Below are 22,868 nucleotides of genomic sequence, written 5' to 3' on the forward strand. Positions count from 1 at the left end.
TATATATATATATATATATATATATATATATATATATATATATATATATATATATATATATATGTGTGTGTGTGTGTGCTACTAATGAAGGTAAGAAACTAATGAGCTGGAAATCATAGGTGGAAGTTATATTGACTCAATCTAACCACATAGATGTTTTCAACATGGTTTGTTTGCTATGGATCTTACTTTTTATTTATGTAAAAATATGATCTTTTGAATTATAAAATTTTGGCACATTGTGAGTTGTTGATTTTTGAATCCCTTTAAAACCTAATTACTTGTCATAATCGCATGATTCAAAACAAGTTTCCGGTTAAACAAATCATATAGATCACATTTGTAACATTTGATTTACAAGAAATTGAAATTTTTTTGAAGAAAAGAGTTATTTCTACTTATTAGTTCATTACCTTCATTAGTAACCAATATATATATATATATATATATATATATATATATATATATATATATATATATATATATATATATATATATAAGATAATACATTTATGCTAAATGAAACATACTAAATGATTTTTTGAGCTTTTTTTTATTTTATTTTTAAATTCTGACCATACGGATGTGATCTATATACTTGATTTTATAAGGATCAGCTCTTGAAACATTCCATTTTGATACATAGATAAGCTTTTATAAGGTTCGAAAAATCAACCATCCAAAATCTTTGTAATTTTTTTAGGCTCCAAATATTATTTTTCTTCATCGAAAACACATAATTCAGGTGTTTAAATCGACCAAGACCACCACAAAAAAAAAAAGCCAAAAAAATCCATTTAGCATGTTTCATTTAACAGGGATGTATTACCCTATACATATATAGGAAAATCCATAACAATGGACGGGATTAGCATTAGATAATGCTCGGACATGCAGCCTCCTGTCAAAAAAAGGTGTCACGATTGCCGCTAAAAGCCTCTTTCAACGCAAAAAAAAAATTAAGCCAATGATCGTGTGGGCGATCAGCGGCACAAAATCATCCTATTGTGTCCGACAATTTGCGTGTTTGATGATACGGGTGCAAAGTTTATCAACCAATATCTCTATATTGGGGAGCCAAAACATAGTGAGCAAGGCAGCCAGCAACCCCAACTAGATGGGTTTCCCATTTCAAGAATGCCAATTAGGAAGAATTCACAGGAAACGACATTTCTCAATCCTAAGAATTCTCAGAAAGGCAATTATCACTTTAAAGGAGTTCTGTACCGATTTTTCAGATGCCCTTCTACTAAGAATTGTACTCTCCCGTTCTTTGGTTACTGCCGCTGGGTCAAGGAGCTGTTATGGACGAGCCCTATTGCAGGGAATTAGAATTACCACAGGTACAGGTAGGAATTTTTTTTTCATTTATAACCCGAAGAAACCGTACTTGGGGGCAGAGACAAAGTCACCATCTCAGCAGAGTAAAAACTCCGACGCTAGGACCCTCAACACCAGGGCCTACGCTGGGTATCAGCTTCCTTACAACAAGGGGTAGTGCCCATGGTAATCGAACACGGACTGCCCGTAGGACAGCCTAGGCCTGCTCCAATTATGCTAACGCATTTGGGGCCTGGCCTGTATAGGTGGGAAATTAAAACAGAGAATATGAAGGACTGAGAATTCTAGAAGCAAATTCCCAAAATGTTTCCAAACAATAGAACCCTACGTGGCAAAGACGGTTGAGAAAGTTGAATTCTCTTCAAAATTCCACTCTATCCAAACGCACCCACCTGAAATTCCTGCTAAAAGATTTGCAGGAAAATTGTAAAATATCTATGTACACAATACCAATCATTCATAAAAGCTAATCACGGGAAGATCTTACCAACTTCCTTAGTGCCTCAAACTGAAGCAGCAGGAAGATCCTACACTAGAGTGCCTGAACTGAAGTAGATACAGTGATTGAATTGGGAGGTCTAGTAACTGCGCGAAGTATATCAGTGTAAGTGACCATCCCCACCAAAACATCCTCATCCAGGTCTTCAGTTACCCACACATGAGTAGCACGGTGAGAGAGCATCTGTGCCAGTACAGCTGCTAACGAGCTTGAGGTCTTGCAAGTTAATGGAGCACTCCTACCTCGGTATATCCTTCCAATGCCATTGCTCAGGTTCACCTGTGAACTAAAGAAACCAATACTCCTGCTGCTAAACCTCTGAGGTCGAGACCCCCTTCCTCCACTGCTCTCTGCCATACTAGTGATGGCGATATTGGGAATGGACAGAGGTGTGTGATCTTCGACGCCCGTGACAAACTCTCCTGCCGAGAGGTTAGCAAGTGACCATGCAGCAGAGAGATAGTCACACTTCCAGAGTTTAGATGCTGATATCTCTCCTATGATTTTGAGCTTCCCATCTGCCAACTGTTCTACAACAGCAACAGCACTGGGATCACGGTTGTGGGTTTCAGAGGCATGGATGGCAGCAGAGGAAGCATCAATGGAGAGAAAATTTGGAGTGAGAGCACCAAGGACGGAGATGGAGGAGAGCGGAAGAGGAGCCAGTGCACCAAGACAGCCAATAATGAAGCGGAGGACATCTTCTCTAGACAGGCAGCACCACCTGTTTTCTGATCTAGATGAGGAAAATCTGTTATTGCTTCTGCTGCTGCCGGCACTGCTTGAAGTCTCGATGTTTTTGAGCCATTTTCCATCGTAAAGAAAAGAGAAGCGTTTGCTCATGCCTTTCCATGCCTTGCTTCGGAGTACAAGAAGACGTCTGACTCCCTGTTTCATCATTTCCAGTGCATCTATCAACCTGGTTCATGAATACAAAGTTAGGACCTAGAATTGCAATGGATAATCTTAATTCTTTCACCGCCGAGATTAAAACCTGTTCAACAATTATACCACTATAAAAGTCGATATACTTTTTAAATACCTTTGGATAAGACGTGTCCGTTCAATGTTATGGCTTACCTCAAAAAGTGATGTATAATTACAAAAGCAATCTATACTTAATTGAATAATCACAAGTTACGAAGACTGCAACTGCATAAATTTACATTGGATTCTGTATACAAAGAGATTGCTTTGACGAAACTAAAAACTAATAACCAATGAATTTTTGAAAGACTTCCAAAAGAACAAGCAACAAACAATCTATGCAAGTCCATGTTCTCAAAAAAAAAAATTGACAGAGAAAAGCAGAAGTGCTTTTATATTAGAAAGAAGCAATCTTTTGGTAAATAGATAGTGATAAAACAAAAGCCCAACTTTGAACAGAAGTTTCAATATCTACAAAGATCTAATATCCAATGGCTTTATGAACTTTCAGGACTCAAGAGGCACTATTGGCAGGCATCTGTCACATGGATACAGTTGCTGACACGGGGATACGGCCATTTCTATGATGTTTCCAATATGGCATGTATATAAAGGGATACGGAACGGCAGTCAAAATGGAGCATCCCTGTGACATAGGCAGGCATCCATAACCATAGCAAGACCCACACCGAAAAGCAAAAAATAGCACAACCACAACCACAGATTCACAACTGCTGACAATTAAACATAAGAATGAACCTGTAAAGCATTAGATAAAAGTTCTGAAATTCAATAAGCAAACCATCTGACAAGAATATGATGAAGAGAAGAAAACTTTAATCCTCAACCGTATCCAACAAATTCCCATGCACTCGAACACAGGGTCTTGTAATTCAACCAGAGCCTACTCAAAAGGCAATCATGATCACAGTGACACCAGGTTCAATAAATCCAAGTATGACCTTCCAAAAACCATGAAAGTATAGCAGACTACAACGAGATTTCCCGCTGGCATCAGTTTCGGATAATTCGCCTAGTCACATTAGCGACCATGCCCAACCCCCCTCTCCCTCAAATAACCTCTAGAAACCCAATACCTCAGCTAATCAACTCCCAAAACAAAAACAAAAAAAAGAGCTGACAAAGTTGATGATCAAAATCAAACATTCTAGAAGGAAAAAATTAAGGAAATGATGAAAGAATTGTCCCAGTAGATATGATGTAATGAATAGCTCATGGAGTTCTATAGATGGTGGGATCTGAAAAATGTTGACCAACATTCAAGATCTTTTTTCTTTTTGAGAAGAATCAAGATCAAGATTTTCAAACAGAAGAATGGCAACATCCTAAGCCCTTAATAGGGAAAGGGTAAAGACTGCAAACAATTATAAACAAAAGCAACAAATTTTAAGATAATTAAACTCAAAGAAGAACACAAGCAATTAAACCCCAATATCTGCAAACAACTATTACAGGAAAAAAAACAACCTTAACCGAAGATTGGACAAGCACATGGAAGCAACCCCAATAACTCCAAACAAATTTTGATAAAAAACACGAATTGGAATCGTGAAATTCAGGAAGCATTCAACAATTCCAAACAAATTTCAATAAAAAAATAGCAATTGGAATCACGAATTTCACGAGAGAAATACAATGATCCAATAAAGGAACAAACAATCATCGAAATTCTCGAATGCTACTCACAGAATCCGCAACAGAGGTTGATTCTCACCGGGTTCCGGGATCGACCAACTTGAGGAGGGAGCTATTGGGGACGACCATCTCCGAAACGGGCGTCCTTAGAGCGGATTCCTGATCCACCAGACTGCTCTCTCTGGCCAGGAAAGCGACGATATCCATCGAATTGACGATACCCACAAACCGCTGCTGCTTCGCCTCGCCGAACTCGTCCCCCTTCTGCAGCCTCCTCCACACCGGAATCCCGCCCTCGGTGCAATCGGAGAGCGTTCTGATCGCCGACTCCACCGTCTCCGTCTCCAGAAACTCCACCAGCTCTGGCTTCCCCACCGTTAGGTCCGCCACCACGTGGTGCAGAAACACGGCGGCCATGGCGATCAACACCAAAAGAAATCTAGAAATCGAAGAGATGGGTGTTGGTCGCTATAAGAGGGAGTGCAAGAAAATCAACAAGACACCACCCAAGGATTTTGGGGGATTGAGGATGAAGGAATCCATGGAATGGGGGAAATTTCCATGAATAATGGGTTGCTTCTGTCTCCTGTTCCCTTCTCTCAGAAGTGGTGGCTAGAAGACCGCTAGATCCTATCGGCCAGAAAGCAGAGAGGTCGATAACTAAAGTTGGGGACTCTCTCTCTCTCTCTCTCTCAATATAACTATTTTCTGCTGCGGTAAGACGCAGAGTCTACTAAGGTGCATTCGGGGGTCCGAATGAGCGCCCCATGTATAAGCTCGTGAAGCTTGTATTCTCGTGTGTGAGTCCGGTACCATTGTAAAGACTTAAAGTACCTTTTTTCAGCATTCTTGTCAAAAAACGATGGTTCCAGACAAAAAAAAACAAAAATGTTCATCTAGAAAAGTACAATAAAGGTTCCGGATCCTTCATCTATAAAAGTGAAACGCCAATTGGAGAATGATGTTAACTCCTCTTGTCCAAACATTCTGTTTTTTCTATAAGCAGTAAACTTTTGCATCATCTGTTGTAACAGGAGTTTTCTCTGATGATGCATCATTTGTCACCGTTTGTTTTCATCGGAGCACTCTTGCCATCGTCAGCTTTCATCGAAGCACCCTTGTCGTCATTTGTTACCTTCGGAGCAACCTTTGCCTTCATATGCTATCGTCGGAGCACCCTTTGTCGTCGTTTGTTGCCGCAAGAGCACCCTTTGTTGTCGTCTGCTGCCGTTGGAGCATCCTTGAGACAATAATTTCGCAGTGGCAACATCGATTGTGTCTACCTTTTGGGTGTTTCTCCTCCACTGTCAGATTACCAAAACCCGTATCATTTTGGTGAGTTTCGTAAGGTTTCGTTATGCAAACAAATCGATTTATAAATCTAAATGCTAAATCTTACAACTGGTTTTATTATTCATGCTAAATAACACTTATTTTCATACTGAAACAAAATCGATTTATACCTATCTACCTTTTGGGCATCGAAAAACAGTTCGCACAATTTGTTCTTATGAAGCAGCAATGATTTAATGAAATTATCACGATTTGTTCTTAAGTTTGATAAATCGTACAACAATGTTTACTTATGAAACCCAAACGTTACAACGATATATACTTATGAAGGTTGTGATTTGCACAACGATGAATCAGGAGTACATTATCTAAACCTCGTGATGAGTTTCTTCAAAATTTGTCTCTTCTATGGCGTATATTCGATTTATGTTGTGTACTATATAAAGAAATTTCAATATTGTTTCTTGAATATTCTGCTAATGTTAGTGGAACATAAAAAAAAAATGGTGCCCAAAGACTCAGCAAAGAACTCCAAGATAACATCAAACGGCTGCAAAATGAATTTAAAGGAGGAAACACTACCAGAAATTTTGTACGTATGAAACCACTATCAGTTATATATTACGTATGCCATGGGTATGTATGTTAACACATGCATATTTGTTGCAAACAGACTATATCCAATTTCGTCATGTATATTCAAAGCAACACAATAATTAATACTAGACGTATCGTCACCTCTTATTTCATGGTATATCGGTTCTCTTATATATTTATTTTATTTTTTGATTTACTCTTGTTGCTTTGTATTTTAACCTTATTATTATCACTATTTCGTTTAATAGAGTTTTGTCCGCCGATTGCCATACTCCATTGGATTTCAAGATGGACTACCATACTGGGGTAACGATTATCACTGCAGAGACTTTTGGTCAAGTGAAAAGGTAAGTGAAGAAACCTCTTGTCCAAGGTTTAGGAATAATAGTCCTAACACGATTTGTACTATCGATTTAAAAGATATTTTATCGATTTGCAGATATTAATTCCTACATTCTGGCAAACTACTCAGCATTAGGTCTTATACGTGATGAATTTACGAAAAAAACAAATATGGTGCTACAACTCATTGAACTTTCACCCTAGTGTACATCGTGACATTTTGCATTTGGTAAGTTATCATCTATAAGGGTATTGTATCATGTACGGTGGCAAAGAATTTACTTGCTTCGCATTAACCACAGTTGGGATTCATCAGAGACATTTTGGGTGTCAACATTGGCGAGTAGAGGTTTAGCTTAGCACATGATGCTCCTTTACAAAATAATGGCGTCGATTATGACATATTTGTAATGAAGTATATTGAAGCAATATACAATGAACGAGAACCTGATTTCGATGTTGTATGTTCTACACTTAAACATGTTTTATTGTCCTCTATGATTGGGGACTCAATTTATATATTGGTCTCGCATTACCTTTTTGCTGCAGGCTGATATACTTGGATTTCGCACAAAACTATGCAAAAAATTGATGAAGTTTCTAATTGCGGAAGAAAAAAAAACTCAACCAGCAAGAATACCTAGAAGGCAACGAACGATGCAACCCCCCAGGAGTAATATGATGTACATCGAATTCTGACAGATTTTGTAGATTGTATAACCAAATTTTTTATACAAATTTTGTAAGACTGTGTATACAAATTATGTAAATCTCTTTGGGTTGAAATAAATAAAATTTTAATTTTACTAAACACGCCAATGAGTTGGACTGTTATTTGTAGCAAAGGCAAATTGTTGTTATGTTAGCCCTTTATAAATGAAAATTGTAAAAGCAATTAGCGTTGTGTACAGTGGAAAACGATTACAACGATTTATACATGTGAAAGATTTCACACGTGATTTAGTCGTGCAAAGAGGCATAACAACTAACTTTATGTTAAGACTTAAACAGAATTCATACGCGATTCCTATGTTCTATAACTTTATGGTAAATAAAAATCGAACAAACGTTTATATACGACTGAAATGATTGACACAAACATTGATAAACGGCTGAAATGATTTGCATAAACTATGCACTTTTACCATAATTTATACTCATGCACAATGCGATTTTCATCCAGTTGTGACCGACATGGACGTCATTGTGTAAATCGTTATACCATCGCAATTTACACAATGACGTATGAAGGTAACGTGCTAACGCGATTTGCTTTTACGAGTTATGTCTATGTTAATGATATTTCCTAATCACTTTTACGGGCAATTGAGGGTGAGGTTTTAGGGTTTAGGGTTTGGGGTTTTAAGCTTAAGTATTTTGGGTTTTACTTCAACGATTTCGTTCACAAAGACAAACAATGACGTATCATTCTCGCCGTAACTTCGTAACTACAAATCCACATGATTTACAACCATATTCATATACAAAAAATATTAGTATTTAGTTACAATACATCATGACCAATGGTTTGGCTTAGATACAATACATGACCATCATCATCAAAGAAAACAAATAGCATCACCAGTATGAAACCCATATCCAAAATAGTGATGTGCTTCTAATGCAATCCAGGTACGGGAATGTGGAAAGTTATTTATGAGAGGACATTTTCGTCAAATGCATATCTATCTTTTTGAGACTCCCATTTTTATAGAAGAGATCACCAAAACATTCATATTGTTCATCACCGAGTTTAATTCATGTTGCAAAGTGATTCTATGTGCAGCTGAGGATACATCCTCTCCAAGAAAATGAGTTCATTAGTAATGGCAGCCCATTATACCATTTTTCTAGGACTGGGGTTGGTTCTTAGAGACTCTAACATTTGTGCACTCTTGACAATATGATTCACAACTTAAGCTCAGTCAATGTCCTCTTGAAAGAGCGGAGGGGCTATATGATAAATCGCTTTTATGTATTTGTCATGAAGTATATCGAAGATTAGGCATATATTTTTTCAACTGTGAAACATGGTTTGCGAACAATGGAGGGTCTGACAGTAGGAATAGATCAAATAGATGGACATCAACATCACCCATCTATCTGTCTTGCAGATAACCACTATAATCATCATCGAATATTATACAAATCTTTTCTCACGGCATAAAACAACTACGTTATCAGAATCAAACCCCATCTATCAAGCACAAGTAGAAGGAACACAGAAGAACAAATAAGAAAAAAAATACAAGGAAGAAGAAGAAGAAGGACAAGAAGAAGACGAAGGCGGAGGAGAAAAAAGAAGAAGAAGAATAAGTTGTGTTACCGCAGAAAAGAGAAAGACATGTTAAATAGATTAGGGTTTTAGACCTGGAAAATGGGTCGAGATGGGTCAGGTCGGTAGGGCTTTATATAGATCTATATTAGAGTTTTACATTTTGTAGGGTTTTACGCAAGTATACATAAATTGATATTGATTTGTATTTATAAAGTTAGCTCGATTTGTATCATTGAATTATTCTCGATTTGTACTTTACTAAGTTTATACATCGTGTGACTTTGTTTATTGCTTTTCTTTTCGGCCATTTATTAATCAGTCATTGTGTAAATCGTTTCATGGCCAAACCATTGGTCATGATATATTGAAAATAGATACTAATATTTTTGGTAAATGAATGTGGTTGTAAATAACATTGATTTGTATTTAAGAAGCTACAACGACAATGATATATCTTTGTTTGTCTTTGTGAACGATATCGATATACAATATTGCAATTTACTCATCGATTTGCAACTGTTATTAAAATATTTTTTTGTATAAAACGTAAATCGATTTTATGTTGTAAATCACTTCAAATTTGCTTGATTTTTTTGTTGAATTTCATGTCGATTTGTATTATAGGTTAAGGTGGGGCAGTGATTGGATTGGGTTGTACAATGATGTGCATATTTGAAGGCTAGAAGAGACAACGATTTGTCTATGCACTTTTATCGCGATTTATACTCATGCACATTATGATTTTCATCCAGTTGTGGCCAACATAAACGTCATTGTATATATCGCGATAAAACACTACATGGTGCAACATCTTACAAATTGATACTAGAAAACACATAATATGTTACAAATCGATATATATCGCATAATATATTACAAATCGATACGGCAATTCAGCATAATAGCTTACAAATAGATATATTGTGATTTATACATGTGAATGATACATATTACAATGATTTATATATGTAAAAGATACATTATTAAACAGAATTCACACGCGATTCCTATTTTTCATGAACGATGATCCACAAAAATATTAACAATTCTATTAACGATTCATGAAAATAGCTTCATCCAAAAACTCTTTCTTAATAAGACCATTCAGTGTATAAGCATATTCACCTCCTGTTTTGTTAAACTCTTAACAAATCCAACAATGTCGAAATTGGGTTATGCAAAGAGGCATAACAACTAACTTTATGGTAAGACTTAAACAGAATTCACACACGATTCCTGTGTTGCATAGCTCATTTTCGAATTGATTTGAGCTTGTTATGAAACAGAATAATATAAGACACTATATTAAGTTTCACAAGAAATGTAAACATTCTCTCAACATTCATTACATATCAAAAGACTTGTAAAACTGACACTATCGTTCCGAAAAAACTGGTTGAGAGGATTGAAGGTTCTAACATTGTAGTGCACGTCTGTAGGGTATTGCTGCATGTTGAAAATTGTATAAGTTAGATATTGATAAGTTGCACGTAATGCAATTTACATAGAAAGCAATATAATATATTATATACGTGTTCATGCGAAGGGCTTGGTTGCTTTTGCTTAGAGGTTAGTTGTTTCTTAGACCTTTTCTTGCCAACCAATTTTAGTGCACCCTTTGTCCTTCGATGACTACAATCAGAGGCAGTTTTCTTTTTGATACCCTTCGCTAAGTAAAATTTTCCTTCATAATCTACAACGTTGACTTCTGACTTGTTGAAGATGATGTTTACGCTTTGGCGTAACTTCTCATGAGTGTCAAGAGAAGCATGATTTTTACCTCCATTGTTCGCTCTCATTTTCTTAGACTGGTCTTTATGAGTTGTATCAGATAGATAGCGAATTAACTGCACATTTTCAAGTAACTCTCTTGACACTTTTCTCATGCATACATAGGTTTCTTCACTTTTCGATGCCAAATTTGCAATATGCATAAGTGACCTACATAGTTGTTGGTAACGAGAGGCTATGTGGAACTTCTTATCAACACCAAATTGAATGCCATTATCTATATTCAGCGGTTCAATCTTTGCTTGTCTTATTCATCTTCGCATTAAATATGACTCAAGTATTTCTTGTATCTTCTTTTGATTAAGTGCATTTAATGCATGACGACATAAAATACTTTTGAATTCATAGTTTTTTCATGTACATTCAACCGTTTCATTGTCAACATTGTACGTGACATATGCTTCTTGCCTTTTTTGATGCTTTTCGCCCTCCCATACAATATGGTATTTGTGCATATTCTTAGTTTGCATGTGTTCTTCTATATTGCAATTCATGACCTGTATAACCTTCTTCTTAATCCATTCAAATACAATTAGTGTATACAGATCTACAGGTTGCATCAATATTTTCATGCCCAAAGTTATAGAGTGTGTATTGAAGCATTTCACATCTTGTTCAAACTCATTCTGTCTAAGGCCATCTACAAATATTTCATATTGTTTTATGAGGCGCAACATTGTTAAACATGAATACAAGGTTTTCTTCAGTGTGACATGCATAGATTCAGCTCTTTGTGTACTTATCATACCTACATAAAAGTATTATCTTCCATATGTCAATGCCTACTTCTATTTTTTTGCATATAAATTTTATAACCACACATAGTTTTCAAGGTCGTACATCTGAATCATTTTCTCCCAATCAGGCTTAAAGGTGACCTCGTCTACGCTCTCAAGTACACACCTTGTAAACTTTTTTGTCAAACTCTGACTTCTGATTAAATGTGTGTTCTATGTTCTTTGTTGTATTTTGAAAGATATGCCACAAATATAGGCGATGATGTGCATCTGGCTATACATGAGATACTGCAACCGCAATTACGTGAACACCATATATAAGTACAACTTCAGATTGCTTTTCATTCATTGCCTGTGTAAATACTCTGAACAACCACTCAAATCTTTTCTTGGTCTGGTCATACAAAAAAATGTCGCCTAATATACAATTCTATGAGTGATGGTTCACTTTGACAAACTGCATAAATGACCATTGTTCAGTATTAATCTCCATTATTGTATAAAAAATAAGCACATCATTGAAGCATTCATAATCTACTCTTGACATTAAATCTGCCCAAAACATATTCACAACATCTTCATCTTCATCCAGTTGCATTGCACTAAAGAAATTAGGGTCAATGCTTGATTTCTTCTGTAAGTAATCAACAAAAGAACATATTTCTCCATTCTTCATGTTATATGTCATCTTCCTTCTCAAGTGGTTTCTTAGATCCATAGGTGTGAATGACTTATTCTCGCGACCATCATCTATGTGCACACATAAATTGTATGTCTTCCTTGGTGCAATGCTGGCGCTATCAGCTATTTCAACAATTGCAGCATGCGCTTCAATTACTTTACAATGTGACCTTAACATAAAAGTCATAAATGAAACAGATAAATCATTATTATGATCACTGATTAAAGTATGAACTACATATTTCTCATTCGAAAGTCTTCTTAACACCATTCTCGCTAGACATCCACATCTTAAATCTGGCTTGCTCCTTGTTAGATTTTCACTTGACTTCTTCTAACCGTCAGAACAAACATATGTCTTTCTCACCATGACACCCTATGCATTTTTTGACCAAGAATATCTTCTAACACTGAAGCCAAGTTTTGAGGCATAATCATTGTAAAATTTATATGCAGCTTCTTCATTATTAAACTGCATTTTCTTCTACGGGAACCGAGTCAAGTGTACTATCATATTCATTCCCAATGTCTGCACCTTTATCAAGTATATTGTCATGATCATCAACCTCATTATCTAATTACATTTCTTTTGGTGGAATATTCAAGTCAAGAGTGAATCCAATGTTTGCAGTCTTCTTATCATGTGCATCATTAGTGCACATGTTCACTTCTCCATAACTTTCCAATGATTGAGATAGATCATCTTCATTGCAACCAGGTGATAAGCTCACCACTGTCATAAGCAAGATATCATTTTGTGTTACCCAACACATATGTTTACTACGATTTATTCAAGATGCATATAATAACGAATACCGATAAGGTTAAGCAAGTCAAAGAAACGATTGAATGAATCACAGTATAAAAGTAACATCGATTTGTTATTTGCTTATACTAAACATCGAGTTGTTACTTACCATGCCAATAAAAGAAACGATTTGTCGTATATATATGTTGACGATAGTGATTCACATGACAACGATTTAATTATATCTACGATGTTGTGAAGTGATTTCAATAGAAATCATTAAATGAGCAGCGATTTGAATACAAAAATCGCCACCGAAAGAGCATAACAATGTATTTCTGCACACACACGTTTTAAAAGTCTTTCTACAAATATCTTACAAATTGATACTAGAAAACACATAATATCTTACAAATCAATATACATATCGCATAATATATTACAAATCAATACGGTCATTTAGCATAATAGCTTACAAATCGACACTACAAAACACATAATATCTTACAAATCGATATACATATCACAAATTATATTATAAATCGATGCAAAAATTTAGCATAATAGCTTATAAGTCGAAACTACAAAACACATAATATCTTACAAATCGATATACATATCACAAAATATATTACAAATCAATGCGGAAATTCAGCATAATAGCTTACAAATCGATATTAACTAACAAAACAATATCTCACAAATCAGTAGTTTATTACTAAAATCACGATTTGCGATATATTGCATATACAGAGTGAATAGACGATACCGAATGGGGTAGAGGCCCTTTTCTCGCATCTGTAAACAAGCATTCTTGTCAACAGGTCCCAACATCTTACAAATATCGTTAAGTTTCCAACTGTCAAAAGGACAAGATCCACTTGCAATAACAAAACAACACTTTAGTGACACTCACAATGACATATGTTCTTCAACAATAGCATGATGACATGGAAAGGTACTCACAATGCTTTAATGGCACTTGTTGGAATGTTTGTGCATCATTGCTTTCTTTAATACTGCCTAACAAAAAAAAAAGATTGTAAAAAGAGATAGCTGACAAATGCCCCTATAACGCCCACCAATGATCAAACCAGTCGATCGTGAACCCGAAAATGTTTTGTAACACAAGGCAAGAACAAGAAGGTGGCAATGTGTTGTAACACAACCTAAAAACCGAGGTGAGAATCTGGACTCGAGATGACAACAAAGGCTGCTTCGGCGACAACAGACAACGGTATAGGGTGCATCATTAAAGGGAGCTATTGTTACAGCCGATGGTGCAAAAGTTTACTGCTTAGGGTGAAAATGAAACGTTTTAACTTTGAAGAGTTAACATCATCCTCGACTTTCTGGATGAAGGACATTTTTGTCCTTTCTTGAACCTTCATTTTCCCTTTTTTGATGGAGGGCATTTTTATCTTTTTCTTGAACTGTCGTTTCATGACGAGAATAGCAGGAAAGGGTACTTAAGTCTTTGCAATTGCACCAGACTTCGATGCTACGTGATGTTGACACACAGGAGGATACGAACCCCACATGCTTATATATGTGGCGCTCATTCGAACCCCGAGCACACCGTAGCAAATAGTGTGTTTTCGGGGGAGAACACGCAACACCCTCCTGTCTGTAAGAAACAGTATCGTCCAAAGATATCAAAAACTGAATTTGCAAATTGGCATTTACGGCAAGAACATCAAAATCTTGCTCTTGGTGTCTATGTCGCCTAGGAAAGTGGTGGACAATCGGGGGAAAGTATGCAAGATTGATGCCTGTCAAAATTACAATGGTGTTCAATTAAAAAAAAATCCAAATCGAACTATTAAAAAAACAAGTCTTAAACATTCAAATAAATAAGACTCGAGTCACCAACGGGGCTCATTGTTTGGTAGGCACTGTTAGTACCCGTCGCCTTGGGACATTGCAAGTTCAAAACCCAATGGCATGGTGAGGGTCTGCCTAACCCTAACTTGCCTTAAAAAAAAAACTCATGGCAAATGTACGGCAGTCAAAGCCAACACGGCTAGGTCTCCGATCCTAAGGATGGTTTCCCCATGTATATATCAAAACAAAATGAACAAAACTCGAGAGGTTGGCTCAGTTGGAACGGGCCTGAGTGGCAGTGGCATAGCTAGGATTCATGTGAGGGGGGGGGGGGCAAACAGGGGTGTAGCAAAAAAAATTATTTGGTGTGATAGTCGGGGGTTCGGGGGCAGCGCCCCCATTTTTTTTTTTTTTTGAGATAAAATAAAAAATGGCTGTAATTATTAATAAAAATCTATTTCATATGGACAAATCAAACTATTTGCTGCAGTCAGGGCTGGGCTGCAAAAATGGATAAAAATCTATTTCATATGGAAACAGGGCTGGGATTTAAAAAAAAAAAAAGACTTAACTGTTTCGGGACTGCCCCCCCCCCCCCCCCCCCCCCCAGCTACGCCTCTGCTAAGCGGTCATACGGACAGTTGGAGTTTGATTTTAGCAGGTGTTATTCTCTTTCATAAGCAAAGCTGATGGCTCTTTGGGCTCGAGGAGAGCATCCGGGCTTACACCTATCTAGGGTGGCTTTTCCGTCTACGTAAAAATAAACATAAAATGTCAACAAATTTATATATTAGCTATAAAAAAACATCATTTTTGTGCAGTTTTTTTATTAAAAATGATATACAAAGAGACAAGACACGAGGACAAGTTAAAGAATCCCTATGACAAAGTATATGAATCGATGTAGGCCCATTTCAATGCTGATAGCATTGTCTACCACTAGGGGTGTCAGCGGGTCAGGTTTATCTAGACCTGTCCCATGTCAAACCCTATAGGGCCGGGTATGGTGATAAATAAAAAGACTCCAGTTTGAACCAGAAAGTTTGATTAATACATTGAGCCGGTATAGTTTATGAAAACTTATATCAGACCCGGGCCCAACCTGAGTTTCGACTAAGACCAACAATTTTTCAATGTAAAAATGATAAGAAATATTATTTTACCAGGTATGGCTCGAATCTTGGATCATGTAGTTCTTACCGGATCTGGGTATGGTTTCTCTTATGTTGGGTCTGATTAGACTCAGGTCTGAAACCGGGTACCACACCTGAAAATGGGGCCAGGTGTGGTTATACCTGGATCCAAACCAAACCCGACCCGTTGATCCGTAGCTACCACTTTAGGGATGATGCCAGGAATTAATGACATGTGCTAAAGGGGCGTTTGGGTCCACGTGATAAATAGAAAATAGTGGAATTAAGTGAACCGGGTTTCATGATAAAGAAAGTGATTGCATTTGTTTCATGTGAATTAAGAAAGTCGTATAAAGTCTGCATGCAAACAAAGTAACTTTTATGCATTTATTACGCGGACCTCATGTGAGTTAGATGGTGGGAAATCCATGTGATAATTTTTTTATTTTTTATTTTTTAAAGGCAAGCTGAGGTTAGGGACCCCTACCAGAACAAGCCGGCCCCACGTGGTAGAGGGATTCGATCCTTGGCCTTCAGCTTGACACAGGACCCCACTTACCACATGGTCCTTTTTCATTTAATAAGAGGTAAAAAAATTTGTTTGATTTTGATCATTTCTTACCAAAATGAGTGTTCGTTTGAAGGTGAGAAAAGGCTTTTTTCAACTCACCAAAATAGGTAAAACAAACAACCCCTAAGGACAACGGCAGATAACAAAGTAAGATACATCGGGCACCTTTGAAAGCCAGAAAGATGCAGAAGAAAAAGTGATGCAAAATGAAAAATTCATAAGGATTTTTTTACCCTTCGAAACCACACAAAGACTTTTTCTATAAAAGTATACTTTTTGATAGAAAACATTCCTCCATGAAGGGTGAAGGAATGTTTTTTACTAAGAGAAAATTTATTTTTGCACTCTCCACCACCGCAACCACCCACCATCTCACCACCCTCCTCTCTCTCATTTTTTCACAAATTTTTTTATTTTGTTTTTCTCAAGCTACACAAACAAGCAAAAACTTTTTTTTTTTGAAAAACTTCTCATATCAAAAACTCTCTTAAGCAAAACTTTCTTTTTCTATGAGTCTTTCCCTCTTCCAAACGTGTCCATAGGAGACCAGGATACCAAAATTACTATTCAGCCGCACTTGGTTTCTTTAAGGGTATGTTTGAAAACAAGAAAATGCAAATAGAAAAGAAAATTGGTAACTTTTCTAACTGTTTCAAATGAGAAAAAAATTAGAAAAAAATAGTTTTCTAACAAGTCTGCTTTTTATAGAAAATTTTCTTCGCCTAGTACCCACAACACATCTCATTTCATGAGCTGTCACAAAAAGAATTTCAGTCATCTTCATCTTCTTTACACCCAGCAACAGTTTCAACTCTCTCTCTCTCTCTCTCTCTCTCTCTCTCTCTCTCAAAGAAACTGATTAACCCCCCTCTTTCTCTAAGTTTCTTGTATTTTCTATTATTTTTCTCATGAACAAGAAAAAAAATCATTTAAAAAAAGTTCTTATCATAAGCATACTTTTCTTTTTTTTCTTAAAAAAAAAATCTGGCTTTCAAAAGTACCCACAGGGGAATAGTGGGTTGCCAGTGACAAAAATTTAAAGGCCAAATGCAAGCAATTAGGGTTCTGTCCCAAGGGGGATGGCTTAGTGGGGTGAGGCCTTGGCTGCTAGATGGACATCAAAGTTTAATTCCCATGGGCTTCACCTCTTTACGCAAGCCAATGTGAAGCATAGGTCTTGGGGCCAGGCATCCTAGCCTTGGAGTTTTATGCAGCCGAAATAACGACCGTAGGTATGGCAGGTTGAGCCAGCCCGACCAGCTCATCATGCTGGATGCGGTTTCTTCGCTGGATGCGGTTAAAAAAAAAAAAGGATTAGGCTTCTGCTATGTTCCTGTTTAAGTAGATACCTGCTACAAAGATTTAAAACATAATAATTGAGTTATTAATTGAGAAGTCCATGAATTTGGCTGGTGGTGATAGGGACGTGCAGCAACTTTTTACATACAACCTTCTTCCTTTAAGGCAGGAAATTTTATTATCCAAGACTTTGCAAATGTGGCAATAGATGATTGATTGCGTTTTTTCTTGAAATATGGATGCTTGCACAGTAACATCTTCCCTTGGTCAAGGGGTAACATTTGGTCATGCTAACCAGAGTTTAGACCCTTAATGAGCTAGAAATTATAAGTGTGGGCATACACTACAAGAAAAATGCGTATTAGCGACCTACACTATCCATCGTTAAGCCATCGTTAAAGACATTAACGACAGATTTTGTGACAGATTAGCGACAGATAGCGTCTGTCGCATAACCCTAGTCGCAAAACTGCGACAGAATTTATCTGTCGCCAATTCGTAGCTAAGTAGCGACGTATCATGTACGTCATTAATTTGTCGCTAAATAGAGACTGATTTAGTTATGCGACGAAATTTAATCCGTCGCTACTATTTAACGAGGGATACATATCTGTCGCTAATGTCTGTCACCAATTTGGCAACGGCCATTAGCGGCAGTTTAAATTTTTTCGCAAACCAACGACTATTTTAAATTGGCGACAGAGTAGCGACAGATATTATCCGTCGTTAATTTTTTTTTTAAAATTTATTATTTTTTTTGAAATATACTGAAACTCGAGAAAATTTCTTGTTATAAAATTCATATAACCTGCTTATAAAAAATAAAATACACAAAAAATACATATACAGGTGAAACAAATTTAACACAAGTTCTAAGTTAAACAAACTTTAACAACCAAATACAGTCATTGCCAAGTTATAATTAGTTACAAGTACGTCAAACAAATTAAACAAATGAATCTAATCCTCGCCAAGAATCTGGGCATCATCCTCTTCATTTTCTCGATCTGCCCCTCCCTCTATGCTTCCATCAGCTCCTCTACCACTACAAGAAAATAGGTTGTTAGCGACGGACGTTAGCGACGGAAAGATTCCGTCGCTAGTTAGCGACGGATTGGCGAGCGACAAATATTCGTCGCTATTATCACTGAATCTTATGAAAGTAGCGACGGAAGATAGTCCGTCGCTAATTAGCGACGGATGTTGCGACAGATTGTTTTGTCGGTACGATCGCACCATTTACCGACGACGTTAGCGACGGAAACTAGTCCGTCGCTAACTAGCGACGGATGTGACGACAGAATATAATCCGTCGCTATTTTCGCGAATTTGATTTTACGTTGGCTTAGCGACGGAATTAATCTGTCGCTAAGCCGTCGCTAACTTTCGAATAACCCTAATCCCAACCAGGTTTTCCTTTTCTTCTTTCGCTGCTCCTGCGCCGGTCCCGCTCCCGCCGTTCGCCGGTCCCGCCGTTCGCCGGTCCCGCCGTTCGCCGGTCCCACCGTCCGCCGGTCCCACCGTCCGCTGGTCCCACCGTTCGCCGCCCGGAGAAAGGTAACGCCCTCCCCCTCCCGTTTCCGGCAAGGGGTTAACCCCCTGCCGGAAAACGCAGGGGGTTAACCCCCTGCCGGAAACGGCAGGGGGTTAACCCCCTCCCGGTTCACGCAGGGGGTTAACCCCCTCCCGTTTCCGGCAGGGGGTTAACCCCCTGCCGTTTCCGGCAGGGGGTTAACCCCCTCCCGGTTCACACAGGGGGTTAACCCCCTCCCGGTTCACACAGGGGGTTAACCCCCTGCCGTTTCCGGCAGGGGGTTAACCCCCGTTTTCACACAGGGGGTTAACCCCCTACCATTTCTGGCAGGGGGTTAACCCCCTCCCGGTTCACATAGGGGGTTGACCCCCTGCCGTTTCCGGCAGGGGGTTAACCCCCATTTTCACGCAGGGGGTTAACCCCCTGCCGTTTCTGGAAGGGGGTTAACCCCCTCCCGGTTCACACAGGGGGTTAACCCCCTGTCGTTTCCGGCAGGGGGTTAACCCCCGTTTTGACGTAAGGGGTTAACCCCCTGCCGTTTTCGGCAAGGGGTTAACCCCCTTCCGGTTCACGCAGGGGGTTAACCCCCATTTTCACGCAGGGGGTTAACCCCCTGCCATTTCCGGCAGGGGGTTAACCCCCTCCCGGTTCACAGGGGGTTAACCCCCTCCCGGTTCACAGGGGGTTAACCCCCTCCCGTTTCCGGCAGGGGGTTAACCCCCTCCCGGTTCACAGGGGGTTAACCCCCTCCCGTTTCCGGCAGGGGGTTAACCCCCTTCCGGAAAACGGAGGGGGTTAACCCCCGCGTTTTCCGGCAGAGGGTTAACCCCCGCGTTTTCCGGAAGGGGGTTAACCCCCTGCATTTTTCGGCAGAGGACCCTTGCCCCTTGCCTTTCCGGTAGGGGGTCGACCCGGGCAGGGGGTCGACCCCCTGTCGGAACAGCAGGGGAGTCGACCCCTTGTCAGAACAGTTTTTTTTCCGTGGTGACTTCATTTTAAAAAATTGTTTTTTTGTGCAGATTTCTCAACGGAACTCGCTTGTGCCCCGCCACCCGTGGTAAGTAAGTGACAAAAACAATGCAAATCGGGTAAATACCCGTGGTGAGTAAGTGAGGCAAGCGCATCACATGTTATTTAATTTATTGAATGTAACACTTTATTGTTCACACACTCACTTAGTTGTTGATATCTAGGACTGCTTTGTTGGAGTTCGGAGATCATGCTGAGCATGATTTTAATGTATGAATATGGAAGTGTTCTTATTTTTGGAGTACGGAGTCCATGCTATGCGTGGTAGTAGTTAGTGGGATATTGAAGTGTGTTTGCTGCAGGTACATGTTTGACATTTGTTTGATATGAATTATTTCAATGTATTGCAATGTTTGATGTGATTGTATCCATGCTTACATGTAGTTACTTTCAATTTGATTATGTCTTCCATGTGAAATTGTATACTGAAAGCATGCTTCAAATGAATGTATCGTGTCATGAATAGTTTGCACATGAAAATATTAAGTTATCAATGCATGCATCATAATTCTTGTGATTGTATGACATCATATATTGCATGATAAATTTGATATTTTCTTCATCATAGCATTTTGATGGTTCTCTTTTAACTGGTTAGGATACTATTCGTAACATCATACGACAGAATGACTGCAAACTGTGAATGGATGTACCGTAGGATAGTGGACAATGAGTTATCGCATGAATATATGGATGGTGTCGACAGTTTTATTGAATTTGCAACGGCAAGTGTCAGTACGGTAGATCCCACAGGTCGGATTAGGTGTCCCTGCAAGATTTGTAAGAATAATCGATTTGTAGAACCTCATGGCGTTAGACATCACCTATACAGGAAGGGTTTTGTGAGTGATTATCAGAACTGGACGTTTCATGGAGAAGAATTTAGAAACGATTTTGATGCACGGGTGAATGTGGTGCACGATAATCCATATACGGATTTGATATTTGATGCTGCAGGAACAGAACTGGGTTCTGCTATGAGTTCTAGTGATGTAAGAACTGCCGTAGATGAAGAATCACCAAACGATGCAGCTAGTAGATTTTATGATTTACTTAAAGATGCTGATGAGCCACTTTGGAACGGTTGTGAGAGTCACACTATCTTGTCTGCAGTTCTTCAACTAATGAATTTGAAGTCCGAGTATAATTTGAGTCAATCATGTTTTGACCGTTTGTGCATGATTGTGAAGAGTATGTTGCCTAAAGATGAGAAATTGCCACAAAATTTCTATCGTGCGAAAGTTATGGTCAACGCTCTAGGTATGAGTTACAAAAAGATTGATGCTTGTCCAAATCACTGCATGTTGTATTTCAAGGAGCAGGAAAACGACATATCATGCCCGTCATGTGGGCATCCTCGGTTCAAGCCAAAGACAAGAGGCAATGGTAGCACGAGATCAAAGGAAGTTTCATACAAGTCGCTCCGCTACTTTCCTATCACTCCTAGATTGCAGCGATTGTATATGTCTTCAAAGACAGCTAAACACATGAGATGGCATGCAAATAAAGTTCAACACGATGAAAACAAGATCACGCATCCTGTTGACGCTGAAGCTTGGAAGCACTTTGATCGTCATCAGAACTTCGCAATGGAAGTGCGAAATGTTAGACTCGGTCTATGTACAGATGGATTTAATCCATTTGGGGGTAGATCAACTCCATACTCATGCTGGCCAGTATTTGTAACTCCATACAACCTTCCACCAAGCTTGTGTATGAAACGTCCAAATCTTTTCTTGTCTCTGTTGATCCCTGGTCCGACCTCACCTGGCCAAAATCTTGATGTATATCTAAGGCCATTGATTGATGAATTAAAAGTACTGTGGGATGACGGTGTTACCACGTATGATGCCCACAAAAAACAAAATTTCAACATGAAGGCCGTTGTTCTATGGACAATCAGTGACTTCCCTGCATATGGTATGTTATCTGGTTGGAGCACACATGGGAGGTTGGCTTGTCCGTACTGCATGGAGGATTCCAAAGCTTTTAGATTGAGGCATGGAAGGAAGCCTTGCTGGTTTGATTGCCATCGTCGATTTCTACCCAGCGATCATCCGTTCCGACGTCAAAAGAATGCATTTACAGCAGGCACAACTGAAATGGAAGGTCCATCCTCAAGATTGTCTGGCACAGAGATTTTAAGAAGATTGCGATACTTTCCAGATGTATTAACAGATGCCCGCAGTCCTACACCCTTCCGTGGATTTGGGAAGGAACACAATTGGACGAAAAAATCTATTTTTTGGGAACTACCGTATTGGCCGACCCTATTGATACGACATAATTTGGATGTGATGCATGTAGAGAAAAATGTGTTTGATAATGTGTTCAATACAGTAATGAATATTAAAGGAAAAACGAAGGATAATCCGAAGGCCCGTATGGATTTAAAATTAATATGTAAAAGACCAGAATTGGAACTCAAAGAGTATAATGGCAAAGTACTGAAACCAAAGGCGAAGTACGTGCTCGGACCTGATCAAATAAAACATGTATGTCAATGGTTGAGACAACTGAGATTTCCAGATGGATATGTCTCTAACATTGCTCGGGCTGTGAAGATTGACGATGGACAGTTATATGGG

At 38.5% G+C, this 22,868-nt stretch overlaps 1 protein-coding gene across 1 annotated transcript; it reads right to left on the reverse strand.

Annotated features, from left to right (window-relative positions):
- Positions 1–1,682: 1,682 nt before the first annotated feature.
- LOC149833360 (CBS domain-containing protein CBSX6-like) lies at positions 1,683–5,073 on the reverse strand. Its single transcript, XM_090012813.1, has 2 exons — positions 4,503–5,073; positions 1,683–2,759 (listed from the first exon to the last, which is right to left on the reverse strand). The coding sequence occupies exons 1-2, from the start codon at positions 4,838–4,840 to the stop codon at positions 1,874–1,876; spliced, it is 1,224 nt and encodes a 407-aa protein (XP_089868939.1). The 5' UTR covers positions 4,841–5,073; the 3' UTR covers positions 1,683–1,873.
- Between the last annotated feature and the right edge of the window lie 17,795 nt (positions 5,074–22,868).

Source organism: Nuphar pumila, chromosome 7 (genome assembly GCF_984573655.1).
Source record: "Nuphar pumila chromosome 7, dmNupPumi1.hap1.1, whole genome shotgun sequence".
NCBI classification, from domain to species: domain Eukaryota; kingdom Viridiplantae; phylum Streptophyta; class Magnoliopsida; order Nymphaeales; family Nymphaeaceae; genus Nuphar; species Nuphar pumila.